This window comes from Rhopilema esculentum, chromosome 17, assembly GCF_057945365.1.
Source record: "Rhopilema esculentum isolate cy_ngs chromosome 17, ASM5794536v1, whole genome shotgun sequence".
NCBI lineage: Eukaryota > Metazoa > Cnidaria > Scyphozoa > Rhizostomeae > Rhizostomatidae > Rhopilema > Rhopilema esculentum.
The window spans coordinates 2,076,728-2,097,223 of NC_142831.1; the positions used below are offsets into that span (position 1 = coordinate 2,076,728).

Genomic DNA, 20,496 nt, shown 5'->3' on the forward strand with positions numbered 1-20,496 from the left:
TAGACTCAGTGCATGAGATGATAGTTTGATTGCGTCAGAAATTACTGTGAATGAGTACACTGACACTAACAACGAATACCTTGTTACATTTGAGACACTGCCCGAAATGAACTCATGCCGGTGTCATATGCGTTTCGGTAACCTTATGCATTTCGGTTCGGGTACACAAACGCATGACAATTTTGGTTATGGAACAACGTACCCAAGCACTTAAACAACAGGGTACCAAAACCAATGTTGGAATTTAGGATCTGAACCGGTCCGGGTACACAAATGTTCTGGGTCATATTGTTCGGAATGTAAAGAGCAATTGAACTATTTTTCTAAAAGGGGTGCAAATTGTTGTTTTTGAGACTCTATCGACGTGTTCACTGCGAAACATGCAACTATCTAAACTCTACGTGACGCGTGCTAAAAAGTTCTACCTCAGCGATCATTAGAACTTTCTAGAAGCTTTTAATTAGCTGACAAAAGAGCAGCAAGCAATCTACTCTAACAACGCGTCCTATACTAGCTACTAATTACGAAGGTCATTAGTTTACTTTCAAAAGCAGCAATTACGTAACTGTTGAGTGCACGTTCCCAACACTCCCACTCAATCAACAGTTTCTTTTCAGGTTTTATTGCATTCCGAGCTTGCAGCGTAGGTACTCAAATTGACCTCTGTTCAGTGATTTAGTGAGTAAGTCAGCCAGCATTTCTTTCGTGTCGCAATATTTTAGTAGCAGAGTCCCTTTCTCTACTTGTTCTCGAACAAAATGATACCTTATGTCGATGTGTTTCGTCCGTTTATGTCCGACTGGATTTTTTGTCATCGAAATTGTCTCCTATTTCTCTAAACAGTTGCTTCAGCCATACGACCTCTTGGGCAGCTTTACTTAAGGCAATGTACTCTGCCTCAGCGGTTGAGAGAGCCACTGTTGATTGTTTTTGAGTAAACCAGCTAATCGCACCTCCGGCCATCATGAAGACATTTCCAGTGGTTGAGTGGCGATTCTGCATATCGTCAGCCCAACTAGCATCACTAAATCCCGTAACTTCTTTGCTTTCTGATTTCTTGTAAACCAGCGAAAGATTGATTGTTCCTTTCAGATAACGAAATACCCGTTTTACAGCAGTAAGATGCGCTTCGGTTGGTGCTGAATTGAATTGAGAAAGAGCTCCCACTGCTTGAGCGATATCAGTCCTTGTTGCGATGGCAGCATAGAGTAGACTCTCTACCATAGACTGATATTGAACGTTATCAACAGGTTTACTGTTTCCATCATCTGCTACAAGTTTGACATTTGGATAAAGAGGTGTACACACTGGATTAGCATCTTGAAGTCCATCGCGCTTCAGAAATTTTTCAATGTACTGCTTCTGTGATAGACTGACTCCTTCTTCGCTTTGCTCAACGCTGACTCCAAGGCAGAAATGAAGGCTGCCCAAATCTTTCATCTTGAAATTCTTTCTCAGGTTTACTTTCATTTGTTTCATTTCATCTTGAGTAGTGGATATGATGATTTAATCATCTACGTAAACAGCAATAATTGTCAAATTGTTTCTTTCAAGAGATCCTTTCACGAAGATACACGGATCTGCTTGACCTTGTCTGAAATTTAGTGATTCGAGCGCGTTTCTAAATTTTCGATTCCAGCAACGTGGTGATTGCTTGAGTCCATAGAGGGATTTTTTGAGCCTGCAAACAAGATTCTCTTTTCCACGTATCACGTAACCCTCTGGTTGCTCCATATAGATTTCTTCCGTTAATTCTCCGTTCAGAAATGCCGTAGTGACATCCATTTGATGAATCAGCATTCGGTTTTGAACTGCAAAAGCCAGTAAGGCTCGAATAGAACTGAACCGCACGACAGGAGAAAAGGTTTCATCAAAATCGACGCCGTACTTCTGAGAATATCCTTTTGCTACTAAACGACTTTTGAAACGTTCCACTTGTTCATTTTCGTCATACTTTACTTTGAAGACCCACTTGCACCCGATAGTCTTTCGGTCTTTTGGTGGCTTCACTAACTCCCACGTTTGGTTCTCTATGAGTGACTGATACTCTGAATCCGTTGCTTCTTTTCACTGTGCGGAATATTCACTATTGAAGGCTTCTTGGATGGTAGCTGGTTTTTTGATGATTGCTGAGAATACAACATGTTTTGCTTCTGTGACGTCAGCATACTCATCCAAGCCAAATCGAGGTGGTGGTACCCCTTTTGTGGATCTTTGAGATCGTCGAGGATGGCTTTCTTCTGCATCCGTGTCCCTTTCCGTAGGTTCTGATTGTCGTTTATCTTCCTTTGCTGGTTCTGGACCCATCTTCAAATACTGTTTTTGAGATCCAAAATCATTTTCATTGAAGTTAACGTCTCTTCTAATCACTATTCTCTTGCTCTGCATATCAAAAAGTCTGTATCCTTTCTGATTTGCACTGTACCCCAAGAATCGAAGTCTGTTGGCTTTCTTGTCCAACTTTCTTCGCTCAGCCTCTGGAATATGAGCATAAGCTATGCAGCCGAACACACGAAAGTGGGAGACGTCAGGGGGTTTTCCATACTATTTTTCATACGGTGTTTGACCTGATGCGCTGGTTATAACACGATTTCTTATGTAGGCTGCAGTGTTGACTGCTTCTGCCCAGAAGGTCTTGCTGAGTCCGGCATTGTTCATCATCGCTTTTGCGGATTCAACGAGAGTCCGGTTCATGCGCTCAGCCACTCCATTCTGTTGTGGAGAATGAGGAACAGAAGTTTCGTGTTTGATACCTTTCCTTTTCAGAAGATTTTCAAAGTCATTTGATACATACTCTCCGCCATTATCTGTACGCAAGGTTCCAATTTTACACGCAGCTTCATTGGTTGCAGAGGCTTCAAATTCTTTAAACCTCTTTAGTACCTCAGACTTCTTTCTAATGAAGTAGACTTTGACACATCTCGAGTAGTCATAAATGAATGTGACAAAATAACGCTTTCCCGAAAAGCTCTGTATTGACATTGGTCCACATACGTCACTGTGAACTATCTGTAATTTTCTAGAAGTCTTGATCCCCTCTGTTGACTTGAAAGGTTTTCTGCTCATCTTACTTTCCGCACACCCTGTGCAAAAGTTCAGTTCGTCATTTCCTTGGATGGCAACTCCTTTGATGAGCTTCTTCTTGACTGATTCCAATAGCTGTTTTATATTTATATGTCCTAGCCGTTGATGCCAAATATCCATCGTGCTAGGGTTGCTATTTTCCATCGTTTCAGATTGGTGATAAGCTGCTGTTATCTCTGTTTCGCAGCTCAGAACGTACATTCGCTTAACGAGTCTTCCTTTGCCTACAGCCTTACCGTCCGAGTCTTTTATCCAGCAACAAGTATGTCCAAACTGAACAATGAGTCCCTTCTGTGTCACAGCTCGCACACTGAACAGGTTGCAAGCTAGTTTCGGAACATAGAGTACATTATCCATTTCAATTGTCAGCTGCTTGTTGTGGCTTGTTTCTATGGTTATTTGAGAACGTCCTGATCCACGGGCCTCCACTGTATTTCCGTCACCCAGTTTGACTAATTCAGGCTGGTTGAACTCTCTGTAGTTAATCAAAAGCAGTTTTTTTGAGGTCATATGCTGCGAGGCACCCGAATCCAGAATCCATTGTCTGTTTGTCTCATTTTCTGTTTGTTCATTTTCAGCTAGAAAGAGTTGAGAGTCTGAGTCATCATCTTCCTCCTTTCCTGCAGTCTTTGCATTATGTGTTTCATTTTTAAATGAATTGCTGGGCCTCACTTGCTTCCTTTTGTGACATTGAAAGCTTTTATGACCCTCCTTGCCACAGTTGTAACATTTGCCTTTGAAAGGCCTGCTGATGCCCTTTTCCAAATGTAATGCTGAGTCTCGATTAATTTCAGTCGTTGCGGTTGCTTTGAAGGCCTGTTTTTTCTGCTCTTCATTGATAAGGGCTTGCTGGACGAAGGCCAGTGATAGTTCATCTCCTTTAGCTTCCAGAGCTGTAGCGAGTGTTGTATAGCTTGGTGGAAGACTTATGAGCAATGCCACGACTTGCTCTTCTTCAGCTACTGTAGACCCGAGTGCATGGAGTTTATCAGCAATTTCCTTCATACGTTTCAAATGATCTTGGACCGATTGCCCTTCAAGCATTTTTGAAGTAAAATGTTGTCTCTTGAGAAACAGCTTGTTGGCTATCGTATCCCTCTCGAAATAGGCTTTGAGAGTATCCCACAGGTCCTTCGGTGTTTCGCATGATGTCACCAAGTAGATAAGATTCGACTGAATTCCCATTACCAACGTCGCCATTGCCTTTTGCTTGGCCTTTTCGTATGTAGCTCTAGATGCTGTATTATCGTCAGGTAATGAAATCGTTCCATCTACGTGATCCCACACATCTTTCGCCATCAACAAATGTTTCACTTGAAACTTCCATGTAGGCCAGTTTGACCTATCTAATTTTTCGATTTCGAATTTATCTCCAATTCCAGCCATGTGCAGTGGTTTGGTTCTGGGCCCATAACCTGTTGTTTTTGAGATTCTATCGACTTGTTCACTGCGAAACATGCAACTATCTAAACTCTACGTGACGCGTGCTAAAAAGTTCTACCTCGGCGATCATTAGAACTTTCTAGAAGCTTTTAATTAGCTGACAATAAAGCAGCAAGCAATCTACTCTAACAACGCGTCCTACACTAGCTACTAATTACGAAGGTAATTAGTTTACTTACAAAAGCAGCAATTACGTAACTGTTGAGTGCACGTTCCCAACACAAATAAGAAGTTGTGCTGTGATTTCCGTTGTTAAATTTATGCAAAGAAGTACATCATTAATGGCGAGTCCAAACTTAGCGTGATTGACAAGTGTAAATATTAAACTCTTAAAAACGTATCAAAACATCGCACAATGATGAAATCACAGGATCGACACGAACTCATGCCGGTGTAATATGCGTTTTGGTACCCTGTGCAAAAGTGTAACATTGTGAAACGCAATGTGATTCAGATCGTGTGATTTCATCATTGTGCGATGTTTTGATACGTTTTTAAGAGTTTAATATTTACACTTGTCAATCACGCTAAGTTTGGAGTCACCATTAATGATGTACTTTTTTGCATAAATTTAACAACGGAAATCACAGCACAATTTCTTATTTGCACCCCTTTTAGAAAAATAGTTCAATTGCTCTTTACATTCTGAACAATATGACCCAGAACATTTGTGTACCCGGACCGGTTTGGATCCTAAATTCCAACATTGGTTTTGGTACCCTGTTGTTTAAGTGCTTGGGTACGTTGTTGCATAACCAAAATTGTCATGCGTTTGTGTACCCGAACCGAAATGCATAAGGTTACCGAAACGCATATGACACCGGCACGAACTCATGCCGGCATGAGTTCATTTCGGGTCTCATGTAAAGGGCCCCTAACATTAGTAATATTTGAACTCAGCTTGGTTTTTTGGAGTAACATGTGCACAGAAATTTGAGATAGCCTAAACAAGTCCTCCGAAGGTTTTTTAGGCATGTACTGCGAAAAGAACCCAGAAAACGTGTTCTCCCGGCATAACGAATTTCAAATATAACGAACTATTTTCTTGTTCCCCTCAGAATTCTTTCTATCGGGATCCCACGGTACATACAAACAGTCTAGGAGTACAAAGGTAATCGAGTTCTCCTTTTCAGACGAAAAATAAGTATCAAAATAAGCAAGAACTTACTTAATGATTGTTTGTGTCTTTGCTTCTGCTTCTAGTTGTTGAAGTTACCAGCTGTATCAGATAAGTGATGTTTTGTTGTTGCATCCAGGAACCTTAACAAGGTAATCCAGGCTACTGAATACCACTCTTAAATTCATTGAAACTGATTCAATACTTCCTTGACAACTGCTAAACAGGTGGTTTGTTTAAATATTACAGCAGTGTAATAGGAATGCCTGCCGTATCCGCCCTTACAAGTAATCTTACATTTTCGGCCCTTCGTCTTGCGGATAAAAACATCTTGTGGACTAAGGTTACTTCCGCGGGGCTTTCCCTTCCATTGCCTTTAGATAGTTGCTGCTCGGTGTCCCTAGTAAGTCAAAAACATGCTGCGCACGTAGCCCGTCAGCACCCCAATTTCAACTTCACTAGACTTGAGCAGCACGTCCCCGTTTCGGTAGCTGGGCCTACCTCCAATCTACATGCTGTAGGTATCATGGAAGTCCCTATTGTATGGGAAAATGGTCGATCAGTTACATTTACAATGCTTGTCGTTCCTAATTTGATATGGCCTATTTTGTTCGGGCAGAATCATTTACGCAAGACAGATGCTCGAATTTATAGCAAAGATCTCAAGGTGTACTTTGCTGATTCTGCCATGAATTTCGAAATTTCATGTTACGATTCCAATCCGTTATCGGTATTTCCTAGTATGCAATGTCAAGATAGTATACCCCTTGCTTCCAGCGCAAATATCACATGCTTAGCAACATCACTACCTAAATCTTCCGGGGGTACCCAACAGGTTTCGCTCCGTAAGGGGTTACATTTTTTGACAGTCAGCTTAATCTTAGCTATTTCATTTATGTGTTCTCTCTTTTCCTCAGGATCCCAATGCCTAGCAAGTCAGCAATTTTCCCCAGGCTTGCGAACCCTAAGAGGTCCAATTAGCCGTCCCATCCCTCTGAGTTTGGTTGCAGTTCGTGTTCCCCACATTGGGCATAAATTGGCTAATGACGTCAAATCAGCGCCTATGCACGTTTTTACTACAAACGTTCTTGTTCACAGCGAAGTTCAATTAGCTAAGTTGCCATTTAACGTTGAATTAGGTATTGTACGCCCAACTACTGACGTCGAAACATTAACATTCACCCATGCCATCAGTCATGCCAGTCAAACCATTGTGGACAATTTGTATTCATTTGTATGCAACACTGCCATGCGTCAAGCACATACTAATTTCTCTCACAATAAACCCCATTCTTCTGTGACCGTGCACAAAGACTCTTCTGCACTACGAAAAATTCTCCAGACGTTTCTAAACTGGATTCTCTTTTGACGTCATACATAAAAGACCCGATTCTACAATACCCCGAGTTGCTTATGCGCACGCCCAGCTTATGTAAAGATTCGAAGATTTTGTGCCCATTCCTCCACAAACCAGGTCAGCCTGTGCTCCAGACTCCGGACTTATTTTCAGATTCAAACGAAAGAACATCGACAAATTTCTCAGAACAACAAGATGTATATCGACGAAATGCTTTTACAAGTAAATCGTAATTTTAGACTAACCGGAGAACCTTTCACAAGCGCTCTCATAAAACGAACTGAACTAATTGTGTAAAAATCTAAATACATAGTTGTGCGATATAATAGTATAGCTCAAGGGACAGATAAATGATACTTGAAGGTCTATTTGAAATCTGCAAGGTTAATAGGATTAAAAGATATAATGCGGAGAAAATTCAAATGTGTTACTGTGTTAATTAAAAAACGTGAACGTAGAAAACAAGCAAAATGAGATTCGAAATAAACTTCAATTAAATTAAAATGCTGAGCAACACAAACAAGGCGTGGCGGTGCGGTCGCTGCGAAGCATGATATGTGTTGCAAGGCAAAGCACAAAGCATTGTTACACCTAACTTGAAAGTAGAGCGTCTGTGTAACTGAGAGCAAATTCGCGTACGAGGATTGAATTGAATTGTTTGCATAATTATCACAGATTTGTTTAATCATGCAAGAAGAAGCGCTAATATTTTGATCGGTCGCGGCAGTATGATGTAGATTTGTATGTTAGAAGAAAAGTTTTATAGCCGAAGAAAATGCTGCTCTGCTATTTGATGTTGAAGATCTTCGTTGGGACATTTCATTGGTTCTAGCCAAAACAGATTAAAGAAGCTGTGGGCCAATCTTGCTAATTTTACAGCAGTTGACGGGGAGTGAATCTACCGCATGCAGCAACCGAAGTAAAATTAACTTGGCAACCAATCGATTTGCTTTGAGTAGACTTGTTTATTTACTTGTTTGGCTTGAATTTAATGTAAAGAAGGATTTTTTGGGACAAGGTCTGGTGGCTACGATGACAGAAAACATGACTTTCGGAGTAGTGATAAGAAATGGAAACCGAAAAGTAAACAAGACGCTTTGGCTTTAAGCCGTAGAAAATGATCTCTGGTTGGTTATAATCGCAAGTTTACAGACAGTGGAAATTGCTTAAGACTAGTAAACATTTATCATTGATCCGGATAAGGCTGCCTAACTGAGTGGACTAATTATTTTAGCAATGTGAGGCAGTAGGCCTAGGCCTATGCTCTGTACTTTTCATCAATTCTTTTCGTCATGATAGTGATTGCTTTGCTATAAACACGTCTTCTAAGTTTTATTTGTTTGAAATGTGAAATTATGATGTTTAAAAATGATTTTCTAACGTTCATTAACACATAAGAAAAGAATTATCAACAACAAGCGTGTGTTTTGATCAAAATTCTCCGTTTTTTAAGAGTTTCCATTCTCTCGCCGGGTGACAATTATCTAGGCGTCATGATATATTCAAGGCTTCCAGGCATTATTGTGGCATAGTCTGAAAAAATAAAAGAAACTTTGAATTTTCACACATTTCTTTTCGCTATTTGAATGTGTAAACTGCCCCGGCAAACTAAGCTCTGTTCATTCACGCTGTTGTTCACTTTTGTCATGTGAATGCCGCATAATTTTTTGCATATTTAATTTTCCCAGAGATCCTGGGAAAAGCTCGTACCAGATATTGCTCTCGGTTACACAGACCCTCTACTTTCAAGTTAGGGGTCTGGAACACAGGCTAGGGGGGGGGGGGGTGGGGGGGGGGGCAAAAAGAATTGAAAGGGCGCGAATATTTTTTATCCTAAACAATAGTAAGTGTCAAAAATGGTACAGATTTCATGGTAATTTAGACATTTATGAAAATATTGAAACATGCTGGGCACAGTAAGAACTATTTTCACTGAAAGTATGTAGATGGCTATGTACTTTATTTAGGGACCACGCACTCTTGATCATAATTAATTGTATAGCTTGTCAAAGACCACGCACTCTTGATCATAATTAATACGCTATACTTATTTTCCTTATAATTTGCATTGTAAGTGGATTTGGCCCCAGGTAAGATGCAGGCACACACCCTTCTTTCATACTTGTGGCAAGCGCAATATACTCAACAAAAGTTCAGATCTAATGCAACACAACAACGAGTCCAAGCCAAAACATGAACTTAATGGAATTTTCAAATTGTTAGTCTCTTTATACTTCAAAGCCAATTCCAGTCCCTCTCCCTTTCAGAGCAAAGTATTAGTCTCTATAATTATCATAAGCCCATTCGAATAATGATTTCGATTTTCTTACTTTTATATTTAAACAATCAAGTCCCCCTTGGCATTCGCGCCTTTCCATCACCACTTGAACACATAAATTTGTTCGCCTCCGTGGAATTCTTTGATCCCGGCGGCCTCAGTCAGTTGGACATACGTATTACATGTGAGTTCCGAAAAAATTCTGAGAAAGGGTGGTCTGGAAACTAGAATTCTAGGATATAGAATCTTGAAAACAGGGTTACCTTTTTAGCCAGTCAGAGGAAACACAAAAGGGATTTACTGATATGATGTTACAGATGATTTTGTTGGTAAACCAGTGGCATATAGAAGTACAACAAATTTTGCTTTAGCACAAAAACACAGTGAAAAGAGCTACACAATTTTGGCAAAGTCAAAGAATAGGGAACATTTTACGCAACCCAGAATCAGAGATAGGGGTCCAGTTTCTGCTTTCAGAAATACACACAATATACATTGGACCATTTGAATGTGCCTGTCGAGGAATTGATGCGGACCTTTCAGTGATGCATTTGTTGCTGAAGATATACTAAAGAAATTTTGTCGCGAGACTGGCAGTCTCCTTCACAATCAATATTGTTCATCACAGGAGCTTGCACTTTTTGACTCAAGACCAAGTAAAAGTGTAAGGAAATTTTAGTGAATGGTCCTCCAATAACGCCCAGATTCAAGTTATTATACTTATCTTGTAAAGGCAGAATATCTGGCAGTGAAAAAATACACGAAATATAGTTTTCAAAAAGGGGCACCTTCTTATACTTTCTGCAAACAGGGGGGGGCCTATGGCCCCGTGGCCCCCCTTGCTCCGGCGGCCCTGTAACAAAGTAATCCAGGCTACTGAAAAACACCCTTAAGTTCATTGAAACTGATTCAATAACTCCCTGACAATTGCTAAACAGGTGGTTTGTTTAAATGCCTTGGAAGATAAACTTACAGTGACCGACATGCACAAACTTCCTTGCAAAAGTCTAAAAGAAAGCAAATCAAGCTGGGGCTTTGTCAGGGATGTTGAAAGCAAATCAGAGCAAAATAACTTTTTGTTACCATACTCTCCAGATTGGCTCAAAGCAACATCAATTTGAATTCTTCAATTTTCTCTGCTTCGTATTTTTTCTTTTCAAAGTACTTGTTAACTTGCATGGTTACTCTAAAACTTATAGGCCAAGTTGAATATTCAAAGTCACAAAGATGAAGAAAAGAGAACAATTTGATTTCCCTGAGCACAGTTTTGACCATATGGGGCATAATTTGTTTTATGAGATTTAGATGAAGTTCCAGTAGGAAATTGGGCATTGTTATAAAAAATGTTTGTCAAGTGACAGTTCCATGATGTCCCTTCTGCCGCTATGTTCCCGCATTGCTGGGCTCAGTAGAACTGAGTTAGATTCTTAGTGTCCCCTTGTTTTCTCAACGTGTCCCAACGTGTCCCAACGTGTCCTCTCGTGTCCTCTCGTGTCCTATCGTGTCCTATCGTGTCCTCTCGTGTCCTCTTGTGTCCTCTTGTGTCCTCTCGTGTCCTCTCGTGTCCTCTCGTGTCCTCTCGTGTCCTCTCGTGTCCTCTCGTGTCCTCTCGTGTCCTCTCGTGTCCTCTCGTGTCCTCTCGTGTCCTCTCGTGTCCTCTCGTGTCCTCTCGTGTCCTCTCGTGTCCTCTCGTGTCCTCTCGTGTCCTCTCGTGTCCTTTCGTGTTCCCTAGTTTCCCTCAGTATCCCCAAGTGTCCTCAAGTGCCCCTCGGTCTCCCCAGTGTCCCCTTCTTTCCCCTAGTGTCTCCTAGTGTTACACAATGTTGTCGGACTTTGATAAACCTGCTGCTCCCTTTGCAAAACGAAGGCTATGGAAAAAATCATTACAGTTTTAGTCAACTTACAGACCTACATATCTACTTCTTCGTTCGCTTAGCAAAACTTATTTTGAGTTCAAAAACATCAACAGTCGCACAGGAGATGCCTTTATGATATTCATGCAAATACCATAAGATTTTCAAATACCACACTTGAAATATACCGCATTTATTAATTTTTAGCCGAGGCTTGTTATTAAATCTTGGCACACTTTGTTGCTTTGACAATTGTAGGCGGCTTAGAAACGAGACCGGCTTACATCATTTGGCGGCTTACATCGTCTTACCCAGATCATACCAAGCGTTGCTCTGATGAAGCATCGTATGCCTGGGTGAGATATTAGCCTTCACTAATCTACGTGTATTTATTTTTGTTCATTCTCGTCGCATTGCGGTGTTTCTTATTTTCTACACTACCAAGCTTTCTTGCTTCCTTGTAGCTGCGAGTTATAATGTCGGTATGTATCCTTCAATGGTTCTTGAGAAATTGTTTGGGAATAATAGAAGGCCATCAAATCTGAAGAAGGCAACCTATAATAGAAGCTTTAAAGTCATTGATAGTTTAATGTGAATGCTTAAAATCAGCCCTGTGTCGTAGTATTCTATCAATTAAGATTGAAATATGTTATAATTCGGTCACCGAAGCGGTTTTCCAAAAATACATTATGGCAAAGAAATCGTGGTTTCCTTGTATTCAAAACGGAAATGACAACCTGTGGGAAATGCAGGGTTATCTTTCTGAAATAAAAGCAGGGTCATCCACCAGGCGCTCCACCAGGAATTTCAGGGGGCAGGGGTCCAAGACACAAAAAGAGCACAATGGTAATTTTACTCCTTTATTGCCTGACTTCTACTTTGATATTAAAAAGGAGGAAAAACTTTTACAAAAATATTCCTGAAATTTTCACTGCCTTAACGTCTAAAGATACTAAACCTTTCTTCTAGCATAAATCGAATAAAAAGCCTCATTGCAATTCAATGCGGATATACTGAATTACAGAAGTTACTTCATTTCAAAAAAAATCAAACAAATTGTAGATGGTTGCTTGACTTAATTCTTTACTCCATCATCACTTTAAAATTTTTGTTTCCAGGTAAAAGATTCGAACTGACAAAAAGCAACCTAAATGAAATGAAAGCTACGTAACTCTATTTATCTGATTATTTTCCACACTCAAATCGGTGTCACTCAAAAAGGATAGATTAAGAAAACATTCGCCTGGGTTGCTGCTTTATGAAGGCGTCTACAACAGTATTAGATGTTGGCAGCAAGTCGAACCGCATTTGTATTAGATTCAAGTCACTTTCACGTTGTGACGTCATTGTACTGCGATAGACTGTCTTCAATCGTCTGACTCCAGAAGCTGCTCTCTCTGCTTCACAGGAAACTATGGGTGAAATGCAGTCTATCACAAGCAATCTTCTTATTGAAGGGAAAATGTCCCGGTCAGCAACACGGAGAGCGTCTAGTAGACTGTCTGGTGGCTCGGCAATAACATAAGCCTGTTCACCGTCATATCTCAACCGTGATTTTTCTGGATTTCTCTTTCTCTTGTCATGCATACCTTGTAGCGCTTTCCTTTGCTCTTCCTGTCGTCTTTTTTCAATCTCAGTGGACTTCTCTTTTCTGTCCGCCATTTCCTTTTCCCAGTGCCTTTTCCATCTTAGGAGCTCACTTTTAAAATGCAATCCGTTATCTTCCATATCCGAAGAGAACTTGCTCTTTATAATTTTAACGACCTCAAGAACATCGAATTCTTTGCTTAGCATTACAGATGGTAGAAGGTTGAACAGTTCCACCTGATTTCTGTCTGCGAACCTTGACCTAAGCTGACTTGTAATACTGTCAAGGAATGGAACTGCTACAGAGCGACGGAAATATTCTTCTATGTCATCACTTTCGACGTTATAGCGGAATCTGCTCCAACATCTTGTAGTTCTGGGCTTGTTTGGCTGAACACCAACTGATTGTGCCATCTTCACTTCTTGCTCCTACCAGTCTGCAAATTCTCTCTCTATATTCGCTCTTTTCATGGAAAGGTCCTCTATGCCACTGTCAATCATATGGTAGGCTTGAAAGATGTCTTGGTTTCTTCCTTGTAACTTCCTTACAAGTGGTCTTAGAGGCTCCATCCTGTTCATTGTCGAAATAAATGAAACTATATGTGCAAATGAACTGCACGAAGAATGCAAGCCTTGGGCCATTGATTTGGTTTCGGAGCCTCAGGACCATTCTTCTACAAAATCGGTGCGTAATGCGTCATAAAACTCGCTGTATAGTTGGGTCTTGAAGATTGACTCCATAACTGCAACAATGGCACGATAGAGCAAATAGTATGACTCGAATGAACGATGACGTTCGACCCAACAAGTGCGTGCCAGACTGACTATATTCTTCCTCTGTACTTCTGTGAGGCCCATTTCTTCGCCGTAATAATTTAAGAATTTTTCAAAGTACCACTTTATTTTTGAAAAGAATTCATAGAACAGGTAAACTGATTAAATGACATCCATCATGTTACTGATGTGTAACGTTTTATGTTAGTCGGGTTCTTCTTAGGATGGTGAAGGTACGATGGGGCTAGGCCAATGGGCCTAAGCCCCGAATAAGTAGAACACGAGAGAGACTCTATTCTGATGTTGTCTTTATTCGTTCAACAGCAAGACTAACTCTAAAGTGAACATTGACGGAAGGTTATTAAGAGAACAATACGAACGTCACAATACATGTTGACAGACAAACACATTGCCATTAGAAAGACGTTAACTGACACAACAGGACTCAACAGCACATGTGACTATAACATGCAACTGAGATATTACGAAATATATCACACACTAAAGCCAACCGTTACAGATGCTTCGATTCTTACTGTCGGGAATCTTGCAGTTGTCCGCGACAATAACTCACAGAATGATAGTCAAAATAAAACTCTCAGTATTTCACGATTCTCAATCACGGCATATCGTAGGTTTAACGAAACTGTTTCAACTCTATTCTAAATGCGGTATTTATGCTAATTCTCAAGAATATTCTAGTTCTAGATTAATCATTCGTCAGCAGCTAATTACGTAAAGTATATTTTTACCCTGTTCTAAAAGGCTCTTGGAGGTCCTATGTAAACATTACGTCAACATAACTAAATAGATTTAATGACACCCAGGCTACTTGTTTACTTAGGCCTAGCGATGGAATTGTCTAGTTGGAATATTGCTTAGTCACGCACACTTTACTCTGATGAAGCCCTGTATGCCGGGGCGAAATATTAGTATACTCTTTAAATCTAATTTATTTTGAAAATTTATTCGTAACATTGGATTCTCGTCGTCGTATTGCTTTGTTCCTGTATATCTTTCATTTTAAAATCTCATTGCAAGATTCACAGAATCCGGCGGACAGCCTATCCTGCGGTTCTTCCTTCTCACACTTTACACTACTTATTGATTGTTCTAGAAGTTCTAGAGTTTTCTAGCAATTGAGTGGATTACGTAAGTATCTAATAATTCTGACACTTACATGCAGCAACAATTGCAAGATTAATGACATGACTCCGACAGTGTGTATATGCTGCATGTGGGGCCTTTTTCCGGACTTCAGCTTGTGCACCGCACCTATCACTAGACATTGCCGCAGCTACATCATATGCTTGTCCTCTGCAATCAGCCATAACAAGTTTATTGCTTCTCAATATTTCTACGCTATTCTGTCCCAGGTTTTTTCCAGAAGTGCGCCCTTTCATGTGCATGGACTGGAAAAAAGTTTCCTCAACTTTCGGCTCACCATTGATTGAGTTGAGAAAACGGAGACAAACGAGTAAAACATCTTTATTGGCAAATCTTTCTGTGACCTCATCTCCAATTACCGCATAAAATTGTTCGCTTTATATCATATCTCTGGTTCTTTATAACCAAAGCTGCATTGGCAATAATGTAATTTTGGGTCTTCCATGAAAACATCTGACTGTTTTTAAAAATGTTCTCTTACAGTAGGGTCGTATTTTGCAATCAGCTCCATAGTTTCCTCTGTTTTCTGTACTTTCGTCCATGTCAGTCACTTTCGTATCCCTGTGCCCTCTCAGTGAGAGCCTTTGTTTGGCACAAAGCAAGACTGCATTCACTGTTGCTTTTCGTATGTGCTTGTTTCGCTTATAGTACTGCTCTGAAGTTTTGTCAGCTTCAACACTGTTTTCTGGATGCATGAATGTCCTCATGAAATCGGAACCTTGGGCAACTGCAGCTTTGTGGCAGTCGGTCTCTGCATGGGCTTTGATCAGTTCTGATCTCTGTAACTTTTGGAACGCCGAAGCAACAAATGCCCCTCTTTGGGCTTTCTTGTGAGGTTTGTCAAACAAGACACACAGTTTGCACAATCTTCTGTTCAATTCCGGACTGTAAACATGCCATGACATCTCCTCTAACCAAGAATGTTGGTACAATAGCGTTTTCTCCTTCCCATTCTTACTTATCTTCAATGAAAAGAATTTTTCAGTAGCACTTGGCTTAAAATTATATTTCAGATAGTTGTACTTGTCTTCATCCGTTAGGTCAGTCAATGGCCTTTTACCAATTACAACATCTGCTAAATCATAAGCCCGCTTTATTTCTTGCTGCTGATTAAAACTGCCCCCTTCAACAGCACGTTCCCCTACTTCAGTCGATTGGCGGTCTTCGCTGCTGCTGATGCTTTTATCATTGTCCTCGCTGGTCTTTTCGCTGCAGTTCTTTTCATTTTCATTTATTTTTTTCCGTTGTGCTTCTTGGTCTATACCACTTATTTCGCCAAAGACTCTGCCACAAATATTGTTGCATTTCTCTACTCTTCTGGATCTTTGCGGGGTGTTTTGAAGAAAGAAAGTTTGCTCTGTCCCTTGTCTTCCGCAGCTCGCTTGAGTGCCATCTTTTTGTGCTTCAAAACTCTTTTTTTCTAGGCATGGCTTTTGATAAATAAAGTTCAAGAATACAGATTCAACGTAGACAAAATGAGACAGCAGCACCAGCTGGAACGTCGTTTTGTATGAAGCATAGGCCAAGACAGAACTTGGTCACAAAATAATTTGATAAGAAACTGAAGAGGCAGTTGTAACACAGAATCGACTCTCATTGTATAACGGAAATTAAATAATAACCTGAAATTTAAATTGAATGAATGCCATGTCGACCATTTATCAGGAGGAGCTATTGTGTTGAAATACATATCCGAAATGTGTCATTAATGGCCATCCCTCTTAGCTTGATAACAAAAAAAGTTTAATCAGATCATTTCTGAACGGAGGTTTTAGCAATTTTCCAAGAAATAGGGCGCATTTCCTCTTTTCAGAAAAAGGGCAGAGGTCTGGAACCCCAGGTCCCCTCCTCCCCGTAGTTGCGCGCCTGATCAAGGGTGCGATGATGCAATTGAAATGCAATCGACCTTGGTAAATGTTTTCAAGAAAAAATTGTTTTCCATTATCCGTCCACCTCCTAAACCAGTCTACAATATTCATGACCACAATGGCCTATCCATCTTAACGCAGTTACGTGTTAGACTCAGTAGGCTAAATTTCCATAAATCTAAGCACAATTTTAATGACAATTTCAACCCTTTGTGTCCGATAAATGATGGTGTTGAGGACACGAAGCACTATTTTATGCTCTGCCATAATTATAACGTAGATAGATGTGATCTCCTCAACAGTGTAAATGCAATATTGTTGCCTCATGGTCTGATAAATCCTTAAAATGAAGATCTGCTAAAATCATATTTTATGGCCATGAAGAATTACCACTCGAGTCGAATTCGAAAATTCTCGCTGCAAGGATAAAATACATCCAGGACTCTAAACGTTTTGAATAAATTGGTTATACAAACAACATATTTCCTCTCTCCTCTCCTCTTTCTAGAAATAGTTTCTATTTCTTCTTTTCGTTCTTTTTGCATCTTTGAATTGTAGTTAATTTAGCTTTATATGTTGAATGTAAATTACCACAGGGTTGCTATGTATTCCCATGCTCCTTATGGTATTGTCTAGTAAATTTGTGTATGTTATGTAAAAATCTTATGTGAACATAAAAAAATGTTGCCAAAAGCAAGAGCTAACAGCAGGGCAGTAAATCTGTCATGTCAATTGTAACAGGACCAATCATATTGTAAACTGTAATCACGTGATATGTCAATTATAATTAATAGAGGTATATAAATCGAGAGATTGGAAATAAGAGAAGATTGGATTTTGATTTGAATACAGAAGAAAGTGGTGTTCTCTTTTCTCAATGCTCTACCGTTACGACCTGTCACAACTGGTGAAGAACCCGTTTTTACATATGCCTCGAGCCCGATAAATGTCGCACGAAGAGACGTTAGGCCTCATACATGGGCTTGCTGAAGTTGTTAAAAGCCAACAACAGGCCCAGAAACATGCCTCGGAGTCTACAGCGCAACAGCTTCAAGAGCTTTCTGCCACTGTTGCACAACTCTCCACCCACACCGCGAGACACCCAAATGCTTCTAAGCTACCGAATTTACAACTGCCGAAGTTTACGGGAGCTACTGGACCGATTTCTCCAGCAAATCAAAATGTTTTGACGTCCTCCGATGTCCCATCCCGCTTAGGGGGGTCAGCAGAGCCAATGAATATAAAGTGTGCAGTGGGTCATGGCACCACCAAGCAATTTATGGTATGTGTTATGGAAACAGCTTGAGCAGCAAACGACTTAAAAAACAAAAAGAAAGTTTTCTAGATTTAGTAAGGTTTTTTAGCCCTATAGAAGGTATTTACAGATATTTCTTAGCACGTTGACATTTTTATAATTGAGTTGATAACATTTTACAAAGACAGATTGAGGAAATTGAATTTGAGGGGCTGAGAATCGCGCTTAGTGATGTAGGAGGACCCACCATGGTTGGGGCCGACGCGAAAATTGATTTTACTTTTTTCCCTTTTTGTCTTTTGGCTTTGTCCCTAGCTACTCAGAATTTCAGAATTTCATTTTCAGAAGCAAAGCTCAGAATTTCATTATCATTGTCACAATTTTATGGTATGGGCATTATCATGTCACTAAATGTGCAGTTGAAATTAAGGAGCTATTATGGAAATCTTGGTACCGCATTTCGACTAATAGACGTTCAAAAATTCGGAACTTCAGGACCTAAGCTTTGAGTTAGGATTTTTATAAAAAGGCGTGTAATGAAAATATATGTAATGTGGGTTTGTGGAAATATGTGTAAACGATTCTTTTCATACATGTTTTTTAAATTCATTCAAGGGGTGATATTTGGGGCTAATCCCCCACATGGGCATCGTCACTGACTCGACACCACTCTGCAAACATAAATAACTGCCATCAACAATAGTCAACTTGCGCTTGACACCATGAAATAGTGGCTGAGGTTTCTTGCAAGAACACATGCAAAAACTTAGTTTGATTCTAACCCAGTTACCAGGGATTTCTTTCTTTAAAAGAAAATGTCGATAGTTTCTCAAAAAAATCGTTTTTCTAATGATTCTTTGGGGGTCCAGTCCCCCCCGTCCCCCCGGGATTTATGGCCCTGGCTAACAGCTTTTGTCCATTTACATCAACATTTTTCAAAAAGGATTTTCCTTGCTATTTCAATATCACGTTCAGTTTGATTTCAAGGGAACACTTCCATTACGAAAGAATCCCGACATTTTCGATTTTTTTGCTAATATGTTCTCAGAATGTGCGCAATTATAGGAACTTGTTCAATGGGAACATAGTCATAAGAGAGAGATTATGATGGGAACATAGAAATAGTAGAGCTAGAATGCGCGCTCTATTGTTCGCCTATTGTTTTCTGCGTAATACCAATGGGCAGCAAAGATGGTAGCAACATGTTGGCAAAAAGCTTTTGTGGCGTACGTTGTACACAAATAAGAAGTTATGGACTTACCGATTCTGCGTGGTGATATGAGGAGAAAAATTTCATGAAACCTTTCCAGTGCCAAAATAGAAGAAGGTAAGAGACGTTTTGACTTTTTCCTTACGTCACAGCGAGTCGTTTTACGGTTTTTCTTCGTATTTTGTTTGGACTCCTTTCTTTTCCAAATTTCCTTTTCTAGGGCAGCTTAGTAATTAATTATGGCTTTATTCATTCAAGTTCATTATTATTAGACAACCTTTAACCATTATAAATGGGTACATGCGATATTATTTTTGAGTAGTACTTAATAAATTCCTCAAGTTTTTGGCCTAGCAGAAACGCGGAAGTTACTGGTAAACAAAAGTGTCAACAACAGCGTGATTCAGTGTCTAGAAAGTCTTGTTGAAACTTGATGCATTCAATACTTGGAACAAATTTGCTTAAATTACCTTGAAATCAAATCCCAGCCGTTAGGTCTCTGATAAAATTTCGAAGTTTTGAATCAACTTTTTCCAGATCAAATTAATATATGTAAACAGCGTTGTTGTTTTCAGGTCTCTTTGTATGCTTTCCAAATTCGCTTTTTGAGTTAAGCATATCAAAGATATTGTTCATCAGAAGGATGAAGTCGCTGGTTGCTTTGCTGTCCTTAAATTCTTTCAACCCCAGATTTCTCAAAAAAGTTATTGCAGATGCCACAGAATGGCTTTAAGTCTGTGCTGCAACACTGACCTTTATTTTGTGATTCTGCCACTGAATATGCTTTGTCTTAAGTTTATTTGCAAGATTTAGTATGTCATTTTTTGTGTTTTATAGAGTGCAAGAACATACTCCCAAGATATTCTTTGTCCTCCTGGGGTACAAACGATCTTGATGGTGGAAAAGACATTTCTTGCAAGCTTCAGCATGTGGCAGATATCAAGAATTACAAAGATCTTTTCATTGGGGTTTGACGGATGTGGAAATTATGTGCAAAGGTTTTTTATATCACATCCAAGTTTCTCAGCCATGCTAACATTCTTAAGAGCACCATCAAAGATGACTGCATGAACTTTAGCTCCTCTCTCAGCAAGGAGGTTAATTGCTTCACTTATGAGCTGTTTCAATATTTTTGCATTTAGGTTATTTGTTAAAAAGTACCCAATAGGGACATACCGTGGTATTTCTTCAGGTCAGTAGTTTTTCGCAACCCCCCAACCCCACCCACCCCTGCTTATTATAATCCTGTATAAAAAGACAGAATAGGAATGGAAATTTAACCTATCTATGCATTTCCACATAAACTCATTAAATAAAGAGATATATGGTTCCGCATATTTAAGTATGTATTTACTGAAATACATGCCCCTTTCCACGAAAGATTGTTAGGAAATTTTGCTACAATGTAAGAAATTGTAGGAAAATTTATCTTCGGCATCCGAGTAAATTCACCTTTTGCACCCTCTTTGAAGAATTAATGCCACGAACCATAAGATGACTTTT

General features: G+C 39.8%; 2 protein-coding genes and 1 pseudogene across 2 annotated transcripts in view; all 3 read right to left on the bottom strand.

The window, feature by feature from the left end:
• The window catches only part of LOC135680966 (fucolectin-1-like), a 29,912-nt gene extending 22,239 nt beyond the window's left edge, over positions 1–7,673 (bottom strand). The window contains exon 1 of the mRNA XM_089113422.1: positions 5,696–7,673. The gene's annotated coding sequence lies outside the window, so the exon portion shown is untranslated. The remainder of the gene's footprint in view (positions 1–5,695) is intronic.
• Positions 790–1,440, bottom strand: LOC148958133 (uncharacterized; annotated as a pseudogene).
• A 3,508-nt stretch (positions 7,674–11,181) lies between the features above and the next one.
• On the bottom strand, positions 11,182–17,202 carry LOC148958134 (52 kDa repressor of the inhibitor of the protein kinase-like). The gene has a single exon (XM_089113364.1). The coding sequence runs from the start codon at positions 13,131–13,133 to the stop codon at positions 12,360–12,362; it is 774 nt and encodes a 257-aa protein (XP_088969490.1). The 5' UTR covers positions 13,134–17,202; the 3' UTR covers positions 11,182–12,359.
• Between the last annotated feature and the right edge of the window lie 3,294 nt (positions 17,203–20,496).

Bases quoted from the DNA above. Each gene is read 5' to 3' on its own strand.
- LOC148958134 (XM_089113364.1), bottom strand. From the start codon at position 13,133: ATGGCACAATCAGTTGGTGTTCAGCCAAACAAGCCCAGAACTACAAGA.